At 31.9% G+C, this 22,425-nt stretch overlaps 2 protein-coding genes across 8 annotated transcripts in view; one reads left to right on the top strand and one right to left on the bottom strand.

The window, feature by feature from the left end:
• Positions 1-4,457, top strand: part of LOC111042201 (facilitated trehalose transporter Tret1-2 homolog) — a 76,860-nt gene extending 72,403 nt beyond the window's left edge. For all 7 annotated transcript variants that reach the window (XM_022326737.1, XM_022326736.1, XM_022326742.1 and 4 more), the window contains exons 5-6: positions 500-975; positions 2,554-4,457. In XM_022326737.1, the coding sequence (XP_022182429.1) occupies positions 500-975; positions 2,554-3,123 (1,046 nt within the window). In that variant the 3' untranslated portion in view covers positions 3,124-4,457. The remainder of the gene's footprint in view (positions 1-499; positions 976-2,553) is intronic.
• Positions 4,458-7,510: 3,053 nt separating this feature from the next.
• LOC111042204 (facilitated trehalose transporter Tret1-2 homolog) overlaps positions 7,511-22,425 on the bottom strand; it is a 31,224-nt gene continuing 16,309 nt past the window's right edge. Inside the window, exons 2-7 of the mRNA XM_022326745.1 lie at positions 14,453-14,547; positions 11,654-11,805; positions 10,477-10,541; positions 9,859-10,221; positions 8,651-9,123; positions 7,511-8,020 (exon numbers count right to left, since the gene is read on the bottom strand). Of these exons, the coding sequence (XP_022182437.1) occupies positions 7,511-8,020; positions 8,651-9,123; positions 9,859-10,221; positions 10,477-10,541; positions 11,654-11,805; positions 14,453-14,479 (1,590 nt within the window). The 5' untranslated portion in view covers positions 14,480-14,547. The remainder of the gene's footprint in view (positions 8,021-8,650; positions 9,124-9,858; positions 10,222-10,476; positions 10,542-11,653; positions 11,806-14,452; positions 14,548-22,425) is intronic.

Below are 22,425 nucleotides of genomic sequence, written 5' to 3' on the forward strand. Positions count from 1 at the left end.
ACGTTTGACGAAATCAATCATTTCCACATAGTGAGCAATAATAAGCAAAAGTAAAAATCGAGAGCCATAGTTCTAAGTTTCTAACCGTGTAATTTGATCTATTGTAGAATATTACCATATACCACCAATTATTTTATCATTGGTTAAATAATTTATCGAGTACGGTGTTCCGGTAAAAATCAAACTTGTTTAAGAGTATATAAGTTTGTATCCAAGTTTTGTAGTGCGATAATTTTCGTAAACAGTATATTTTGGGCTTACTAATTTTTTGATGGTAAATAGTACTTTCGTATATCATAATTCATAATAAATTATCTATACTCTACATATCAAGGATAGGCAACTCAAAGTTAGTAGAGGGACAATTTTTAGAAAATATAAATCTAGCGGTCCGCCAGTTGCCCGCTCCCGCTCTATATTATTGTATTTTATTATTTTGTATGACCTACACCTATGATATGTGCTGAATATGTTGTAATATACCAAACGTTTTTCGCAGGTGAACTCGGTTCTTACATCCAGGTGAAGGTGACGCTGGGCATATTGTATGTATACGCCATCGGGCCGTTCGTGTCTTACGAGGGGTTGGCCGTCCTGTGCGGAATCATACCGGTGATCATGTTCGTCCTGGTCCTATTGGTGGCACCCGAGACGCCCACGTACCTGTTGCGATCCGGCAGGAGGAAGGAGGCGGAACATTCGCTGGTGCTGTTGCGAGGGCACGAGTACGACATCGCCGGCGAGCTAGAGGAGCTGCAGCAGCAGCTCGAGGAGGAGCAGAAGCGAAGCAGTAAGTTCAAGGATCTAATATCCTCCAGGGCCACAGTCCGCGCGTCAATCGCCGTCATGGGACTGCTCAGTTTCCTGTCGTTTTCGGGCATCAACGTGCTCATATTCTACGCCGAGTCCATATTCAAGAGCAGCAGCAGCAGCATATCTCCGCAAGTCAGCTCCATCATCATCGGCGTCCTCCAAGTGAGTACTCAAAATTGTTGTGTATGCGGTAATCGAGAAGCGAAGGCGGAGTATAACTTTTATTTTTAACTCGTCCAAAATCTAAACAAATCAACTGAATAATAAATATTCATATAAGATACCTATGTAGGAATAACGGAATGTGCGATCACGTAGCCGGTATTCTTTCGACGGCAAATCTATATAATAACAATTAGGTACTAGATTTTTAATTGAAACCGCAACTATAGCTAGTATACTTACCCATATTATTATATTATTCTCCAGACGATACCGATCCGCCAGTTGTCAAAAATTGGTTCAAATTTTATTTTGTTTAATACTTAATTATTATGTCGAGAACGTTAAACTAAACGTATATTATAATTCATTATTTCAATTCTAGTATGATTCTCGCATTAAATTCTATATGAACTCTAATTTTATCGCCTAAATCTACTGAAAATGCAAATATCAAATATCAAATATGAGAAAAAAAATAACGTCTGTAATATGCAAGTATACATACACAGTCACACAGAATAAAATGATTGTTTGATTAACCATAATGCGTCTTAAATAATTTCGTAGCTATTATGCAAAACTAAGGAATTCCAACCCCCGAAAAAATATGCTAAATCAACAGTCACAAACTTAATTCAAACATTTATGTCTATGACGTAAAATAACAGTTACGCAACTAATTTCGCTTATTTGGTGGTGTTGACATAAAAAACATCAAGAAAAATTAAAAATTAAAATATTTTAAAAAGTAAAAAAACCGAGTAAAAAATAAACAATACATTTAAAATGGTAATATAATTTTTAGTGTTATCCTATGAATGTTTATACAAGCACTTCAAGTTATACGACGATCGAAGTGTCAACTGTAGCCATTTCAATATTTCACTCCCCTTATCTTAATCCCTAAAATTCTATTAGTCAATTAAGTTTCAATGCATTATTCAATGTAGTTCATCAAAAAATGTGTTGTTTCGGGACATTAAAATCAAAAATCAAAACAAAATTTGACATCGTTGTATCCCGCAACCAGTTGTAGAGAATAGATGTTTGTTATTGAAGATACCATTTATGAATGAATAATATTATTTAGTAATTGATAAATGTATAGAGTATTGAGCTGTGTTCAATGTTAAACTTTAATATTAATTCATTATTTTTATCAAAACTTGTCGGGCGTTTGACCATCAATGTTTAATATACCGTGATAAAAATAACTGTAAGTATTAGATATCGCTGTACCTTTACCAACGTTTTAAAGCTTAAGCACTTCGTGAATCGTATAACAAGTCGTCACGTGTGTAACCCGATATTATACTGTCTTAGATACTATAATAATAATAATAATATATTGGACACTGTCGATTTCTTGACTGATATGTATTATGTACGTTGTACCAATGGCTTATATTATATGCATTTATAATGTAAGTCGTAACATTGCTGCAGTGTGTATTATGGATCGGCGGTATAATATGCTATCATACGTATACCATGGTATACCTCCCACTGTAACAGCAGTAATAATATTATACAACTGCGATATTAACCCCTACCGTGTTTGTGTTATGTCCGCAGGTCAAGTTCACGTTCGCGTCTGCGCTGCTGGTGGACAAGGCCGGCCGGCGAGTGCTGTTGCTGATCTCCGACTCGGTGATGGCCGTGTGCCTGGGTTGCCTGGGCTACTTCTTCTGGCTTCAGGAGCACGAGGTTGACGTGTCGGCATTCAGTCTGATACCGTTGATCAGCCTGGGAGTGTACATCAGTACGTTCTCGCTGGGCTTCGGGCCCATCCCCGGGGTCATGATGGGCGAGCTGTTCAGCCCGGACGTCAAGGGCCTGGCACTGGGCATCGTGTGCGTAATCGCGTCCCTGCTCGAGTTCGTCGTCGTCAAGATGTACCAGAACCTGCTGGACTGGTTCGACCACGGCATCACGTTCTGGATATTCGCCGGGTTCTGCGTGCTGGGAACCGTATTCGTGTGGTTCCTGGTGCCGGAGACCAAGAACAAGACGCTGCAGGAGATCCAGACCGAGCTCAGCGGCAAGAAGAAGCCGAACAACCGGAAGGACAACCTGAAGGGCAACCGGAAGCAACACATGATGGATTCGCTGACCGGCGACCAGACGCACGCCGCGATCGTCTGAACACAAATCAAAAATATAAAATGCACAACACCATTGCGCATGCGCACACACATACACGCAGTATAATTTCATTATACGACATATGGGTGATATAAATAATAGCTCTATACATATTATGATGTTATGTACTATTAAATTGTGTAGGACGTGTGGGTGTGTGTGTGCGTGCGCTGGTTGCGATCGAGTTTGATGAACTGGGCGGGCGGGGTTTTGAGGAAAACGATATTTTTTACAATTTTTTAACCCCACGCATTTTTTTTATTTTTATCAAAAAAACTGTTTTATTATCAAATACACTGAAAAAACCGTTTTCTTGTTTTAAAAATGCATTTTTGTCTTATTAATTATTTTTTTTTTTGTTTTCAAATCAAGTGACTCGTTTTACCGATATATTCTTCACATATTGAAGATGTTATATACACTGTTATATATGTTTTCGGATATTTACATATATACATAGGTACCTAGTTATGTATTTGATTTTTTTTTTATTTATCGTAACATTTACACCGTTTGTTGACATAACATTATAATAATATATTGCATTCCATTTTATTGTCGACCTCCCAAAAGGACGCAGGTACTGCATTAAATAAATATATATATATATATATATATATATATATATTTATACTACATACTCACTCGAACGGGGATTTGGGAGTTTTATTTTTCGACACTTTTATGGCGTAAATCAAATATTTTATTTATTTTCAAACGTTGTTTTTTTTTATTCCAATAAATTGTTTTCTCCTGAACCGAACACGATTTGTTTATAATTGGCGGTGCTTGGCCTTAAGCCACGTAGTTTAGTTAAAATAGACCGTCGTCGTATGCATTTGGTAGGTCACTCCAAGCAACACAATACGTCTCCAGTTCCGTTTATATATATTGTAATAAAAAGATTTCGCTCAAGTTTTTGTGTCCGGTCAGTGGTTGTAGCATAGAATCTCACGCGACGTTACAATATCAACGATTGAAATTGAAAGTATATGCCCCCGGGGATTTCTAGGATTTTTTTCTCCTTTCATCAGTCGAACGATTTAAAATCAATTTTTTTTTAACGCAGACAATAAAATAGATGAGTTCAATATATTACGTTTTGATATACGCCCTATTTTTCGAACTACCCCGCACAATATATACCGTCCTCTCTCGTTTCAGAGTACAAAATACCTTCGAACATATTGTGCTTCGTTATTTTAATAAAATATTTATACTAAACGATAAGTGGATTTGTGATTAATACATAATATATATGTGTATATATATATATATATTAAAACTGGCTAATTGCAGGTAGTTTTAGTGTCTAAAAAAAAGTCTAAACGCAGTTATATAGAGTTTGCTCAAACACAAATATTGAAATATTAAATATTTATTTTTATACATATATAATTGTTTTATTTTATATTAGGTAATTATAGGGACGTCATAATATTACAATGTCAATTCCAAGCACATATTATAAATATATTCGTTACAATTTTTATATTATACAATTATTCCTTATATCATACACATTTAATAATAAAAATTCACTCTTTCATTATATGAATATTATTATTACTAATTTCGTTTAGACTAGCATCATTTTTATCATATTACATAACATTAATTTAACCGTACGATCCCGAAACGACTCCGCCGTTCATTCACGCGGTCTTCCTAAGATTACTGTGAATTATTATATTTTATTATTACTACAGTAGGTACCTACCATTTTAGTGACATGTGCTACGTTCAAATTATCGACTTTTAAATAATGTATGATAATGTTATTACAATTGTTATATTATAGTGTACGTTTCAAATTACATTATATTTACGCATCATATTTCACGTTGCATATCGCGGTCATATTAGTTTTATGTTGATCATTTTTTTTTTCGAAAAGATTTGACATTCAAACGACGGCGATGTAAAATATTATTATTATAATATTGTGTTGTCAACGCGTTGCTCAAGTCGCGCGCACCTATGCCGATAGCGTTCAACGATAGCGCGCGGCCGACGTGCAACTGGCCATTTATTATTATTAGTAATTATTATAATGATATATGAATATGACAATTGGTCGATTATCATAATTTACCGTATTATAATATTATGTTGTACACGTATTTAATAATATGTATAATGTATTGTAACATGTCTATAGTCTTTAAGGTATTTATCATTTGTAAATATTTAGTTATTAGTTAGGTATACATAACTACGAGTTATAGGTATATATTATTATATTAACGAAACGCGTAGCATATTAGTTTTAAGTAGACAACAAATTATTTACATACAATTATTATAATTAATATTAGCGTATTCCAGACAAGACAAACATGTAGATTATTACAATATAGTTATATTTTAATAATAATATCATTAAAATATTTTTTGATATAAAAAAATCTATTTTCATTGTCTTGCTCGCCCAAAATATATTTCATTCCTCATCCGACTAACAATCATAATTTATTATAACATCAGTGCGTCACTGTAATAAGTAATAACACATCACTGCCGAACCACTATTTTTTATAAAAATGTATTGTCATAGGAAATTTATTCAAAGAAAGATTAAAAAAACGAATTTTTAATCGGAAAAATGTTTAAAAAAAGGTAAGGAATGATGGTATCAAAAACAAATAAATAACAATAGTAAAAATCTATATTTTTTTATGATAGGAAATGGTTTTGTACGACTGTTTACTGTTTAGTGTACATATCTACAACTGGTATGAATAATTTCAAAATAGGTACCTACTACTTACCTAATTGTAATTTGTATTATACTATTTTACATAATTGTCTAAAATGGTTAGTTAATAGACCATACAGATTACTCATATATATAATTCCCAAAAAATTGACGAATCGAGTCAGTTGTCTTTCAAAAAAATATCAACTAAGAAATATATTAAAACTCACTATATCTTAAGACTGTCTTTAGAAAAGATAATCTTTGATATTAAACATATTTTTATCTCATACATTTTTATTTGGCTGTCGTTCTAATACTTAACTAGAAATATAAATGATGCAACTACACTATAACTTACAAATTACAATTATTTTTGTATTTGTGTACGTTTTTTATTGTTATAACACAATAATATGGATGTCCAAAATGTTTACACAGCAACTACGTTTTAAACACATGTCGACGTAACTACATTTTTCGACTATAACACAGACAACATACATAATATTATGTTCAAGGTGGCAGATCAAAAGTGGTCGCTATAAACACATATATGTGCATAACGAAATGGGTACATCCGATTTCACGAAAACTCAGACAGGCAATGTGTGGTAGAGTAGCTTTGATTCGATTAATATTTTTATGACAACAGGGAAAAAATATATAAGAATTTATACAAAAGAGTTTCGTGGTTGGTTTCGACTTTAAGTAAATAGTTGAATAGCTCAATTAATAGATTTGTTTTCATGTTTGCAGTACAGTTGCACTGTAATGAACAGTAATAATATTTTATATTCTTACATAGCGCTATTGCGCCAATTAGTGGGTTTCAAATTATTTAATCGTGTAAATCGCAATTTTATAACTATTTCATATTCTCACCCTTAATGTTGTCTAGAAATCTATACATCCCCTTGTTGATAACGACTTTCAACACTTCTTCGTGATAGTTCTTATATACTCTCCGAAGTGATAGGTCAGAAAGAGCATTAGAGGTTGACGAAATAAAATTAATTATTTTATCCATGGGATTATTTTATATTTTAATTTTGAAGCAACTTATGAGCAATTTAATTTTTAACATTTCTGTACATTTTAAATTTTTCTCATTTAAATATTTTAAATAAATTACGAAAAATATTATGCACCTAATCTGATAGTTACATAAATTACTATTACCAATTTTTTTTAGGTTATAAGTTATATCAAAAAATACATTTTTTTATAGGATTTAATATTTATTATCATTATTGCAGTGATGGCGGCGGCTAGGATCCCGTGGTAATTTTTGCGATACGTTTATGCTAATAGAAATTCGGCAATATTATAAAATCGCATACACAGCATGATTGAGCTGTGGACTATTTGATAATATGTACCAAAAAATCACCACTAATTATTATCACTGGAGCGCCATTTTTTATTCAACCAATTCCGGGAATGCATAATAAATTCAGTTGTTACTTTTAAAAATGTCTCAATGTCCAGATCAGTATTATTGTACTATGAAACAAAGGGAACAGTAAATATTATAATGTAGCACTGAACAGTTAGGAAAAACTATAAAACAACCGTAATTTGTAACTACATTTTTTATTATTTATATAAGTCGTGGATCACAACGTGTTTAGCGGTGGTACATTATATAACAATACCGAATTAATATAAAATATTAGTTCAGGCAATCTAAACGCTGACAAAATGCGTCTGGTTGGCCGACCTCTTTTTACCAGCGAGCTCCTCCTGGATTTCCTGTAGAGACTTGTTCTTTGTCTCCGGCACCAGGAAGAACACGAAACAGGTGCCCACCACGCAACAGCAAGCGAATAATCCGAACGTGACACCGCGGTTGTAGTGATTCAACAGGGTCTGATAAGACTTGACGACAGAGAACTCAATCAACGACGCGAGCACGCACACAATGCCGATCGCCAGTCCCTTGAATTCCGGGCTGAACAGCTCCCCAATCATGACCCCCGGTATTGGGCCGAAACCGAGCGCGAAGGTGCTGATATAAATTCCCAAGCTGATGAGCGGCACCAGACCGAACGCAGACACGTCGACGCCGCGCTCCTGTTGATAGAAGTAGAAGGCCAGGGAACCGAGGCACATGGCCATCACCGAATCGGAGATCAGCAACAACACCCGCCGGCCAGCCCTGTCCACCAGCTGCGAGGACGCGAAAGTGAATATGACCTGTGTGGGACAATATTGTCGTTATATGATTTCTAATATTATGTGAAGTCGGAGAAGGATGTGGAAAGATATTATAGAATATTATAGAATATTGATCGATTTATATCATTCACACATGGTGTTATAATATTTCAACATAATAAATAGTAAGTAAAATTATGTCCTACAAATGTATGACAGTTTTTTGTCGTTCTTCGGACATAATAATAATAATACATGTACCTAATATGTGGTTACAATCAAAATTCTCATATCATTGCTTTGCATAAAATACTGTCGAAAACGCCAAAACGGTAAGAAAACTGTAGTCCTCCCCGTGTTTGAATAGATCAAGATAATTTTTATTGAATTAAATGTACGTTTCGGTCGTCATTAGGTATTTGAAAAAATTAATTCAAAATAGAACAATTTAAACAGTAACATTTACTTAGGATTTTAGAATATAAAAATCGAATTAGCAACTGTAGACTATACTTGTACACTATGAGTAAGATCGATGGCGATAACGAGTCAATGCTAATTTCTACAAAGCATATAATCCTAAATTTTAAAATTAAAATAAATATTTGATAAAACAAGTCTCTTCATACAATTGATTGCAATAAACACAGTTGCCATTTGAGTACTCACTTGAAGGACCCCGATGACAATGGAGCAGGCTTTCGGGGAAATCATGCTGTTGCTGCCCTCGAATATGGACTCGGCGTAGAATATTACCACGTTGATACCGGAACATGACAGAAACCCAAGCAGTCCCAAAACTGTGAATGCCGCGCGTAACGTGGGCTTGGATTTTATCATTTCCGAAAACTTGCTGTTGGGCTTCTTCTCCTCGAGGTCCTTCTGCAGCGCCGCCAGCTCGTCGGAAGTGTCGTAGTCTTTGCCACGCAAGATAATCAACACATCTTCTGCTTCCTTCCTCTTACCGGATCGCCAAAGATACGTTGGAGATTCTGGCACCACCAACAGTACCAGGACGAACCAGATAGCTGGTAATATTCCGCACATGATAGCCAGTCCCGCGTAATTCACGAACGGACCGATCAAGTAAACGTACAATATGCCCAGCGTCACGTTTACCTGAACGAAAGAGGTCAGCTCACCTGCAGAAAATGTAAGACGTTTAGACGTATAAAAGTTTCGTAATGACATAAGAGCGTTTGTCTTATATACAAATATATTAACATGTCAATTAGTATATGATTATATCCTGCAATTTGATATGATATTATAATATTATGATTAATATGGGGAAAACAGGTATTATTAATGTTTAGTATATTATAATACAGTTGACTAAAAATATTGTCGAAAGAACAATAACTGTTCAACAACTACCTATATATGTTTGATTTTTCCCGGAAAGCCGTGATCGATAAAAAAGAAAATTATTGAGGTAACACGTACCCTTAAAGGTAATAATAGTTTGACATTCTGTGAACATTTTAGAATAGTTTAAAAAATATTAATTATAACACATAATATTTTACCACGAATACTCATAATACAACGAAAAGTGATTATAATAAATGGGAGATAAGTAGAAATTATGATTTATTTGTGAGAAAATTGTACGCCTTACGAAAATGGTCGAGTCTTAATTCATAAACTCAGTGTCAGAAGACAGTAAGTAGAGAATGAGGGACAAAACATTATAATAATTATATGTATTTATTTTTGCTCACGGGTATACAGTATATATTTATTAAAAATACCAACGACAATGAATTACGACTAATTTTAAGAATTAGGTTAATGAAAAATGCACACATTTCAAACGCTCGTCGATCACATAACCACTCAAAATAATAACAACAAATTGTGCATAGGATCGTTACCTCTGATGGACTTCTCGGCTATCTCACCGATGTACATAGGGACGGTTGCAGTGATGCCTCCGAGGCAGGTGCCGGCAATCAGACGCGCCACGTATAGATGCCAGACCTCTGTCGCGAAGTAAATCATTGACCAGCTGATGATGAAAGGCAGGGACAGGAAGGCGATGACTGGTTTTCGGCCTATTAAGTCAGCGGTCCTGCCCGCTGGTATTGACCCGAAGATTGCACCGATGGCGATCAAGGAACCCACCCACGACCCCTGATCAGCCGTCATTTTGATCTTTGAGTCCGCTGACAACAGCATGGGCAACGCCGGTGACATCCACGCCAGCACAGTGCCCACAGCAAACGGACCGATCGTGGCTGCAATGAGAAGGTAGAGGAGATGATGAAAAATAGTCGGTCATAATTATGGCTTTGTAAACACGTAGTTGAAGGACATGACAATAATAATTGTGTTATATATTGGGCGATTGGGATGAATTAGATTTCAAAATGATTTTATGACTATTAATAATTCAATAAATATTTTAATTATTTTTTTATTTTTATGCAACGATGATAGTAATTGTAATATTATTGAATAAAATCATTATATTAAGTATGTGTGGTACTCACCGGACAACGCGGCTGCGTATTGTCTGAACTTCTTGCCCTGTTGTTCCTTTTCCTCCGACGCACCACTGAAAACAGACAAATCACTGGTTGGTCCGGAGTTTCAGATAATTCTATGACTATCTACTATTTCGTGGCAAAATAAGTTTTATGTACGAGTATAATAATGGACACGGCCCTCGCGAGAAACGAAAAAGCTAGCTCTTCCGAACGCAGTTCTGAGTTAAACCTATCTACACCCTTGGACCTTATTAGTTATCAAGATATAGCTTTTGTTTCATCTGCAGGGCTAGGAGCAATAGTCGGCTTCCTATGACGTGTGACTTGAAGCTGGTGACTCTTGTAGGTTTGGTTGTATAGACGTGGTAAATGGTAATAGTGAAACCTAATTGGTACAGCGTGAGGCGAACCACGAGGCTCGTCACTTGCGTTCCCACTTCACAGTTTCTCTGTACAGTCACGAGCTTCTAGCCGAATCAAGCCATGAGTCGCGGGAAGCCGGCTTATAGTCCGGTCAAAATAAATATGTTATGAAGTTTATAACTTATGTATAACTTATTAAGTACCTCATCTGGTCTGTATCAATTTTCTATGCAAATTATTCCAAAGTTAAATGTTTATTTTTATAGGACTAATAAGATCTCCTGAATCCCGATCTACTGACAAATGAAAAACTGATTTCTTTGCCATTACTCACTACCGCAGTCATTATACTTGGAACTTTGTTCCGGGTACTTATTGAAATAATCTTTGAGCTACCGATCCAATTATAATTTCTGGACAGATGTCAAGGACCCATTTTTAATGTCTAGCATCACTAGAGATATTATATGGGTGAAATAATACTAGTTTTCATTGTCTATTGCATCGTTTAAAATTTTCTCTGGGGTTATATTTAGCATCAACTCACGTAATGTATTATACTATAAGATGCAATAATTTCGGTATGATAAATTCAAAACAAAAAACAACAAAATGAGAAAAAAACAATTTTAATTCGATTGGAGTTATCCAACTTTAAAAATTTACTCGCAGACCTAAGTACCAAACATCTTATGGTTAATTTATTATTTTAGAATAAAATATATTATCTTCTTTAGTTTTAAGAGTAATTTTTATTATTAAAAATATATGTTTGTTTTATGATAATTTTTAATGCGTAACAATTTTTTTTTCTTACCTTGTGGTTGGTTTAGGAAACGCTAAAGATAAACGCACTGGTTTTCTGTTCAAACACTTATTAATTGGTGTCATATATGTCACAAATGATAGAACTGCTCTCCAGAAAGCCATCTCGGTGGGAGTCATCTTGATTGATCCAGGCGATGGAACCTTAAAAAGGAAACATTGAATTAGATGATTATGTTTTTAAAAAATGTCTAATACAATTGCATTTGTGCTTTCGTTTTAGCTAACAATACGATTATATGACTAAATAATATGAAATTTAGTCAATACAAAATTAAAATATAGTTCAAATTATTAAGCAGGTGACGATAATTTAATTTTCTATGAGTAGCTGGTTTCCGTACTATGACATTTATCTAGGTGAGTTGATTTATTGTAAAATATGGTCTTAGAAAAAAGTATAAAACATTTACTTACAATTTGAATACAAAATAAGTAAATAATACTTATTACAAGAATATGGTTGATAACTTTGACGATATTTTAAAGCTTCTTAAGTATACACTTTAACTGATCACAATTAATTGAAATTATTAAAGGCACTTAAACCGCATAAATATTGTGTCAAAGACGAAAATATGAATAAACATATAGTATTACGTTTCTTAGATAAACAAAATGTATTATTTTGTGGAACCGACAAAAAACCTTTAAGGCCAGAAAATATTGTTTTAAAACATTACGTAAAAAAAAATATAATAAAACATTTTATAGATTTTTTTTTTTAAGCGGGAAATTTGATCGGTTGTATATAAGTAGTATCTTACTACTTTCTAATGATCTGCTTATTATGGAGTCATCATAATGGATGTGTTAAGATTCGAATGCAATGGTAAATGATTTACATACAAACAACAATTTTGAGGGGAGACAAAAGTCAGCCTTTATATCTAAGGACATATTTTAAAATTAAATTTTAAGGTACTTTATTTTTCTATACAGTATGTTCTATGTTCAACTTATTTTATGCAATAAAAAATCAAATACATTAAATTTATTAATTATTAGAAAATCATAGCCCACTTTTTATATTGAAACAATAACTAAAATCGTTATTTTTCATTTAAATATACATTATCGCTAAAACTAGATTTTCAAATGATTACTGATTCTAATAAATAAAACATTAATAATCTATCGTTTTTTGAATGCTCCGTGACTAATTTATCAAAGACCTTGTATCAAAATGTTCAATATATGAATCCACTACTAAATAATTTTCAAATTTTCGTAAATTCACACGTTTTGTCAATATTTAAACTTCAGAACAGTAAAAAAATTGAATCTATATAATACATTTTTAGAATTTTTAAATTTCTATAGTTATTACAATTTATATAACTTATGAGAAATTTCGCGTAACAATTTTAAACTTTTTAACCGATCATAAAATATTTTATTCACATATAAAGAAAAAAAATTAATATATCCGAACGTTTTAAATGCCTATATTATCATTATTATAGATATTATAGAGACAATAAGAGACTATGAATAAACATGTTAAAATATATGAAAATAATACATATTAAATACGAGTACTTATATAACATACAATAGGTAAGGTAAATTATGGTAATCTACTAATTATTAATAATTAGTCAATTTTTTGTCAAATATTATTTGTTATAACAATTAGGTATTAACATTGATAATAATAGTAAATGGCCAGTTGAGCGTTTGCCGGTAGCGTAGACAACATAATAATATCGTCGTCATTTAAATGATTACACTTTTCGAGAACAAAAAATTACCAAAATAAACTAATATAACCACGTTATAATATGAGACATAAAATATCCGTAAATAGTAAAATTTAAAACGTATTCCAAAGAAAAATCAATTCTGATCATTAGATTATCATAATAATTTATTTATATTTGAATGATATCATTAAGATATTTTTGATAATGCAAAAATTATTTTTGTGAACATTTTAATTTTAATCGCTCATAAAAAATTATTGTGGATTTACACTCAACTTTTTTTTTAATTTGCAATAACAACACCTTACGAGGAATTTTGTATTCAATTTACAAGATTTTTTAACCGAGCAAAAAATTTTTTATCAACATAGTTTGAAAAGAACAAATAATAATGGAAAATGTCATATGCTTCTAAATAGTTCTAAGCACAAGTCAAAATATTTTGAAAATATTATAGTGTATAGGAAATGCTAACACAAACATTCAGTGAAAATTGTATCAAAATATTTTGAGACATTTTATCTAAATACTATTTTAGGAAAAATGTTTTGTATTAATTAAGTTTATTTTTTTCAGAAAGACCAAAAAAACTAAATTTATTTTGGTCAAAAACTGATTTATCATCTATCTTTTTTTTATTATTATTTTCGACGCTTTTGAAAACTCCTGGGAATATTTTTCTTTAACCCCCACCCAAGTAACAACTAGATTCACTTCTTGCCAGAAAAAATGCTGAAGTTCTTATTAATCGAAGTATATTTATTGCTCCCAAAAGGTGATAACAATTAACAGACACGAAAAAACAAATAATTTTAAAATAAATGCATTCATCGCTCCGCTCTGTGGAATCTCAAAAAATTTATAACCTAGTCATTTTCGATTGTTCTACTGTTTTTAATTAGTTAATTTATCAAACAAAGTAACTAAGAAATAACTTATTTTTTAACTTTTTAACAAAGAGTACAATTATTTATTGTTACTTCAAGAAATTTTACAACGTTGGTGTTTTATGTATAATTGGCTTAAATATTGAGTATGAAAAGTTGATCTTTTATAACCAATTTATTGTAAAAGAGTGTACTTACTTTGACTATTTTTGTGAATGATCTCATTCTTGTATATTAAAAATCTCTTTTTTAATTATTGACTCTGCTGCCTTTGGTTTTCTTCCCACCTTGATCTAAGTTTAAGAGTACCCATTTAAGAAAATTATTTTTTCATTAAAATTAATTACATTTAATGGGTACAAACGGAATAACAGTCGTTGGTATAACTTTTTTTTTGGATTTTCGAATATGGTGGTGCTAATGTAACGGACCTGGGGCTATCGATATTTATTTAACACTTTAATTATATTTATGTCGTATCAATCATATATCAACTATACAAGCAAATCAACAACAAGCTCAGAGAATCTATACTTTGATACATTTCTTGACTTATATTATAATTCAATATGGCTATATGTATCTTATAATTATTTATAATATCAACAGCTGACATGATTATTTAGATTTCAACCGTTCACCTACGTTTTCATCACTCTCACCTAAGTATCAATAGCCATGCAGTCATGTGCCGGCAGAGCCCCCTTTCCCAACATGTTTCATAATTAATGTACATGTCATTGTTTTACATAAAAAAAAAAAATTATTATTATAACCATCATTAGTACATTACATAGGTACGTAGGTACAATATCGATAAGTTCATCATTTTTTTTTGTTTTTGGATTAGTGCTAAAAAATGATTTATCTAGCTCAAGTGTGCCCAAACGTCTGCATGTAAGCCACAAAATTTAGCAATAACCAATCTGCCTTATATTACACGACACATAGCAGATCGTTACATATTGTATTCCTATAATATTATGGCTCTAAGAATATGAAATATACATATTAGCTCTAACGGCGTAATTTATAAAGCACAAAATTAGACACATTTTCTTCTCGGTTTATTAATAGGTACTTATTTAAGACTAATAACAGATGGTAGATTTGTGTGGTAAAATTTAGTTTGTTTTTGTATGTGCTTGATTACATATTATAACATTATAAATACGACTCATTTAAATATATTTATATGATATTATGTTATAACGAACTTTGTATCCCGTATTATGAAATAAAAAATTATCATCAATATATTCTGTACAACGTATACCCACCCAGCAGGTACTCGCATAGTCTCATATTATAATATATTAATATATATGCTTACTTGAATATTAAACTTTAATGGTTCATACTAAAATATGTATAATGATAATTCTAAAAAAAGTTTTTAATACGATGCATATTTCGAGACATTATGTAACGTTATTGCATTATATTTATAGTTAATATTATAGTGTATAAAAAAAATGTTGTTTTCAAATACAACGCTGAATTAAATTGGGGTTGGTTAGGCATATCCGGTAAGTTAGTAAAAAATGTAGACGTAATATTCTGAGAATTGTAAAATATATTAATATATTATATAGCTGTCACAATTAGAGGAAGTATAGACAGTATAGTTAACTGCGTCATTAGTTTCCTCGGAATGATCAGTGAAAACACACGTAAAAAGAGTTTAGTGAGAAGTATTTCAATGCACTTAATAACAATAACACTTAATAATAATATAATATACATACACGTAGACGAAACAAAGCATTATTGTAATTGTGTCTGCAAGTATAGTTATTCACGATTCGTGAAATATAGTTATGTTGATGAGTTGTTTAAACTTAAAGCGACTGTAAATAATTACGTTGTACCTAACAATTACCATTATATACAAACGTAATAATATGACGTATAATAAAAATAAATATGTATAGCGTATGTTGCATCTTACATATATTTTTTGTGAGTTCTCAGAATGATATTCTGCAATTAAGTATAATGAGACAAATATTTTTTTTTTGCATCGAAGATTATTTGGTAATGAATGATAATATATAGAGTTTCAAAAATGTATGAAGCAATTTATGCGTTATATATTCAATATTGGTAAATTTATTTAGTCAATTTTTTTTTTTTAATGCAACAATGACTATTAAACCGTGAAGTATGTGACCGGTCCACCCCATTTGAAGATGTTAGGCATTACAGCGGAATTATATGTACTGATTTTATTGAAGCGTGAAATTAGAATGATATAAATAATCCCGATAATAAATATAGGCGGAAACTATACACGTGGAAAATTAATAATTATGCAACTCTACAATATAATTTACCAACATAATGAACACAAAAGTTTTTTTAAGCCTACATCGCACGACCGATAAATATTAACATCTTGATACGGTCAAATCTTTGCAAACTCTTTCACCGTAAATCATGATCTCATGATCTCTCTGGTGGCCAACCGCGCGTGGTAGTTGTACAATTGTCGGTATAATATGACGTTTGAATCGCATCGTCGATCGTCGTAACTCAATATAATAAACTCGATAACAGTTGACTGTAATATTAATATTGTAACAATATGAAATATAAGCCTGCGAGATGCGTCGTCGTTCTCTTCCAACAATTCAATATTATACTATACAAACGAATATTTATTATTATTGTTGTTGTTGCATTAATCGCTGCGAAGTCGTTTATATCGTATTTTGAATAATATAATACAGTTCTCACTTCTCAGTTACAACTGTGTTCTGGTCGCGCCCTGGATCATCAACAAGTCGGCCATAATATGTTTTGTACAATGCACTTGACTAGAGCAGCAGTTGCCAAACTGGGCTCCGCGGTGCCCTAAGGACACAGCGAGCACTTTCCGAGGACACTACGACACATAAAAAATGATTTAAAATGTATTGTAATTTTGGTTAATTTCAAATTGAATCTTGTAAAAAAATGTATATCGTGTAGTCCGATTTGGATAGCACGAATCGAAACTGATTATCAATGAGCATCGTTAAGCTATATTTTGGCAGAAAAAAATCACTATTAAATAAATTTTAACAAGTATAACGAAAGAAAAGGGTTTTGAAAGTGACGTTTCTGTATCATCGAGTTTAAAGTAGAAAGATTCAATTTTGAACATCCGCACCGTGTTAATATTTTCATATGAACGACGAACTGTTCGTTGACACAAAAAAAAACCCGAATTTTTTCATTAATTTTCATATAGTTCTTATATTGACAATTGTAGAGTGATATTTGAACATAAATTTTACTTTTTATTGAATTTTGCGGTTTAAGTGTTTCCGAATCAACTTCAAATCTGTTCCAGATTGCTTACGGCATCGTGTGTGTCGTAACACTGTCGTTGCTCTTGGATGAATGTTGGTACAAATTCATTTAAATAAACTCAGGAGAATATATATAGCAGGGATGGGAAATCCATGGCACGAGTGCCCGAGGTGGCACGCGAAAATGTTTACTATTATATAATATATTGATATATAATATTATAGGACCTTTTTTTTCAGTTTTGAACCGACGGCGCCGCGGGAACTGCTTTCGCATTACTTCCGCGAAATATTATAGGACCTATAATAACCTAAACTAATCTTTTTATACTAATACATTGATTACCTATACAATCAAATTATAGTATAACCAAATATAATATTTTTAATATTTTTTTCATGGCACGCTCTAAAAAAAAAAAAAATGTTATTACTAATTTTGGGCACGCAGTGTTCAAAAGGTTTGCCATCCCTGATATATAGGTACCTGTAAGGTCTTCCCATGGAACTGACGTTCGGGAGACTGTCACTGTGTAAACGACAACGGCCCTACCTTGATTCGGTGTTCACGGTTGTACGCTTTGCGGCTTGTCTGTATGTATGAGCAGTATGCCTGAAGCAAAACGAGAACCTTTCCATATATTATTGAGTGGTTTCGATGTTATCCTCACCTACTGTTATCGGGTTGTCTTCATAGTTTATTTTCAAATTTTAAATATTTGAGTGACTGAAACCATAACTGGTGGCCGCAATACGTGGCCGCGGCGGGTCGTATAGCAAACGTAAAAATTATTTCAAACGGTATAGCGCCGTTGCTCGTGGTGTCGATGGGTGGTACGAAATCATTGAAATAAATGTGTGAGAATCGGTAACCCGCACGTGCTCCCGATAGAACAAGCGTCGTTGTTCGCGGCCACCACATCATTGCTCAGATCTGCGCCACTAATCCGGACCACTTAAGCGGCCGCTTGAGGTGACTGTTGCGTATTGCGGCTGCGGGGACCGAGGGCACATACCACACGCATTGACAAAGTACGACTGCTTTATTAACGCACGACGGCGCAACACAAAATGATGTTATATATTTACACTTTCTAAAGGTTATCTCCGATCACATATCGTCTACATCGATAGCCTAATAATTATTGTTGTACAATATAAATATATACATATACATAGCAGTGACATCGATGCATCACACTCGTCGTTTTCATTCGAGCACAGCCAAAAATATTATGCTTTAATATCAACGATGAAAATAGTATAAGCGTGTTTTTTTGTTATATTGATCGTGATCGAACGATTTGTCGTTTGTGTTTACCGCGCTCAAAGACTGTGTGCAGCTTCACACATTAACTGTTTGATGACAAATCTGATTTTAAATTTAAAAAAAATAATAATCAAAAAATAATATTGAACTGAATAAAATTAAAATTTTATAAAAACGTATCAATGTTGGATTACAGTTTGCAGTTTTCCACAACTGGACCGCATTTTTTACCGCGGAAACCCCTCGTCCTTCGTATTATATTCTCTCTATTAATTAATCTTAATTTATTTACTCGGGACACTACTGAATACTGAGTGACGATCTAATACGTGTGCGTCATGCATAATATGATAGCGCCGGAATGCCCGCATCACCATAGGTGCAATTGGGGGGGGGGGTGCTTGGGGGTGCTAAGCACCCCCAATATTTTTCATATTTATTTTAATTTTAATAGTCATTATGCAGGCATCCACAACCATAAGATAATATGAAAAAAAATAAATTGGCTTCAGCACCCCCACCTTTTTTTTTTATTGAAATTACGCCCCTGCGCATCGCGTGTATAGTGTTACGATGCTTAGACATTTCGGTGATAACAAATTGTTTTTCCCTCTTTTTCTTGTTTAGTCATTAAGTAACATTGTTTAACAGGTATAGACTTTTACTACTCTTAGCTATTGGTTGACAACCAATGTTAATTCCTACATTTATTATAGTATCGCTTATAAAGTACATATCTATAAATTTATAATACTTATACAACTTATGATGAATCCCGTGTATTATTTTCAGAACATAAAAATGTTATTAACATTTATAGAAAAACACAGCTAAGATAATCTGACTTTCAAATGCCTATAAAATAAAGAATATAAAGCTTGAAATTATTCTAAAAGTTTGAAAATTTCGCTGTGCATATAATAAACGATAATTTAAACAATAGTGTAATTTTTCAAGATTCCAACAATTTAATGATGGCGTTTATATTGATAAAACGTGTTATTTTGTACATACGTAATGTCATAAAATAATGTGAATTTATAAAAATGTAAATACTTTTTTTAATTAATCAGTATTCTACGAAAAAATAATTTCTGTATGCACATACGAATAATATACGTTTTAATTAAAAACTGCTTTTAACAAGTTTGTTTTATAATTTCACAAAATTGAAAATATGCATCGGCATGTTACAAACAGCAATATTAATTGTCACTGATCACCGTAAAATGTATTTGAGGAATATGCACATCGACATCAATAAATCAATTAGCTTATAATAATATACCCTACCAAGGTTTCCCAGTGCCAACATTTGAAGTAAGAGATATTCAATTCCTGTGCGGCTGTGAATCTAATAACAACTTAAAATGTAAATATGTGTATGTTATTTTTTTCTAAAAAAGTAATTAAAGTCTCTCTCTCTATCTGGGTATTAATGGACCAAGTTGTAAGTGGCATATGCAATCTCTTTCTAACCATGTTGTCCACAAAATTCTTGCTCCACGTTCAGTCCATATTTTTATATTATTATATCTATCTAGCAAATGTTCAAGCCTATGTACCATTTTTATAATAATGAATAAATAACGAAATTTTAACACACGATAAACTGTTACTTTAGTATAAAAAGTATTGATTTTAATGATGTGTGTTTATTTTTTTTTCTCTTTTCTGGTAGGGAATTGTATATAGTTAGCACTTTGAGGTGTCAAAAGAAAAAAATTCCCAAAGATTTAAAAAATGTTGGGAAAAACGAAAAAAAACAATTAAAGAAAATTGGAGATTTGTATGCAAAACCAGTTTTTGAAATTTTAAAATTATTGTCTTTCATTTTCAGCTATTCATGAGCATAAAAAAATTTCGATTTTATTAGATTCTTTTTTAACTATGATAAATAAAAAAATGTTCGTTCTGTCAAAAAACTCGAAAAATGTAATACAAGATTACTCATATATTGTTGGTAATGAACATTTCAAAAAATTTTGAGCTTAAATCTACAATTTTTTTATTTGTACGACTGAAATAAGAATTTTGACAAAACTAGTCAAAATCACGAGAATTTGTAAATTATTTTGAGTTAGAAATCCATTAGTTTTCTATTTATATCTGAGATTTTAATATTTCCATAAGTTTTCCAACATTTGGCAAAAAAAAAAAAGATACTTGATATTTGTGTTTAAAGTTTATAACTTATTACTTTATTAGATATTCACCTGCAGTAAATTAACAATTGCTGATAGAAAATTTTTTTTATTTTGTTTTAATTATTTTATTAACTGGAGGTATTTGAAATTCTCACCAAATATTTATCTTTTCATTTTATACATGGTAATTTTTAAAAATATTTTGACTTGTCTTGAATTATTTTTTATATAGTTTTTTTTTCTATATTATATACATTTTAATTTAAAATTTAGACAAAATTAGATGTTTAAACTAAGAATACTTAACGATGTTCGTTATTTCGTTTTAATTTAAAAATATTATTTGTGGGTACTTATTACCTACCTGAAACTTTTAAAATATATCATTATATTTTTTACACACAATGGCATTTTAAAATGCAATTTTTTCTGCAAAAAACTAAAACTAATATAGTAAATAGTATGTGAATTACTTTAATCACAATAATATCATAAAATACCTATACTTAGTACTTTAGTAGTATTATAAGCAATTGCTAATCTTAATATTATATCGTCTTCGCTCAGAATCGTTTTTCGTATTGGTACATACAATGATTTTATATCATTGAATTTTAATTTAACACATCCATTACTTCTCTGAACACCTAATGTACAGGAGAGCCAAACTCATTTTTTTATCTATATACTTGGTTTATTGTCGCTGAAGTCTCCCTCTGCCTACACCACTGTTCACAACCATTGTAATTTTTGGTTGGCAAACGCGGTTTTCAGTATTCTGTCTTTCACAAAAATTTGTCACTTCATTCTATATCAGTACATCCAGGTAATATAGACAGTGTTAAATCCTATATTTCCTATAATTTAAATTTTTTATCCTAAACAATCGTATTGAGGGCACAAATCGTTATACTTTCATATAATACGTTTATAAAGGTTTTTTTTTTATATCTGTAGCGTAAAAAAACTATTACTTTTTTCGAGTCACTATCAAACTATATGCGCTAGCAATAAAATTAATTTATACCATAGACAACAATTTATTCCAACTTTTAACTTGTACCCAACACAACGTTCCAAGAACCACTAAAGTGCCCGGTGCCCTGGCCTTGAGCTGGTATATTGAAACGACATTACATTTCGTGTAAGCACAATAATAATTGTGCAAATGGATACAATAATAATAATAATAATAATAATAATAATAAACTGTAATGATCGCGTTTTATATACATCTCCCGTCAATGATATCATTATTATATTATTACATGATGTGTTACTCCCACTACCGATACAATTATATACACCTCGACACAGTATTATTATTAGATGATTTATCGTGGGACTAACAATCGTCGCGATTAACCGCTTGTACCGTGATATAACCACGAGATAATGATATGGTAATATTATAAGTTATAACAATTAATAACGTTTATTAATCGAGTATTCGAGTTT

This window comes from Myzus persicae, unplaced genomic scaffold (assembly GCF_001856785.1).
Source record: "Myzus persicae strain clone G006 unplaced genomic scaffold, MPER_G0061.0, whole genome shotgun sequence".
Lineage (NCBI taxonomy): Eukaryota > Metazoa > Arthropoda > Insecta > Hemiptera > Aphididae > Myzus > Myzus persicae.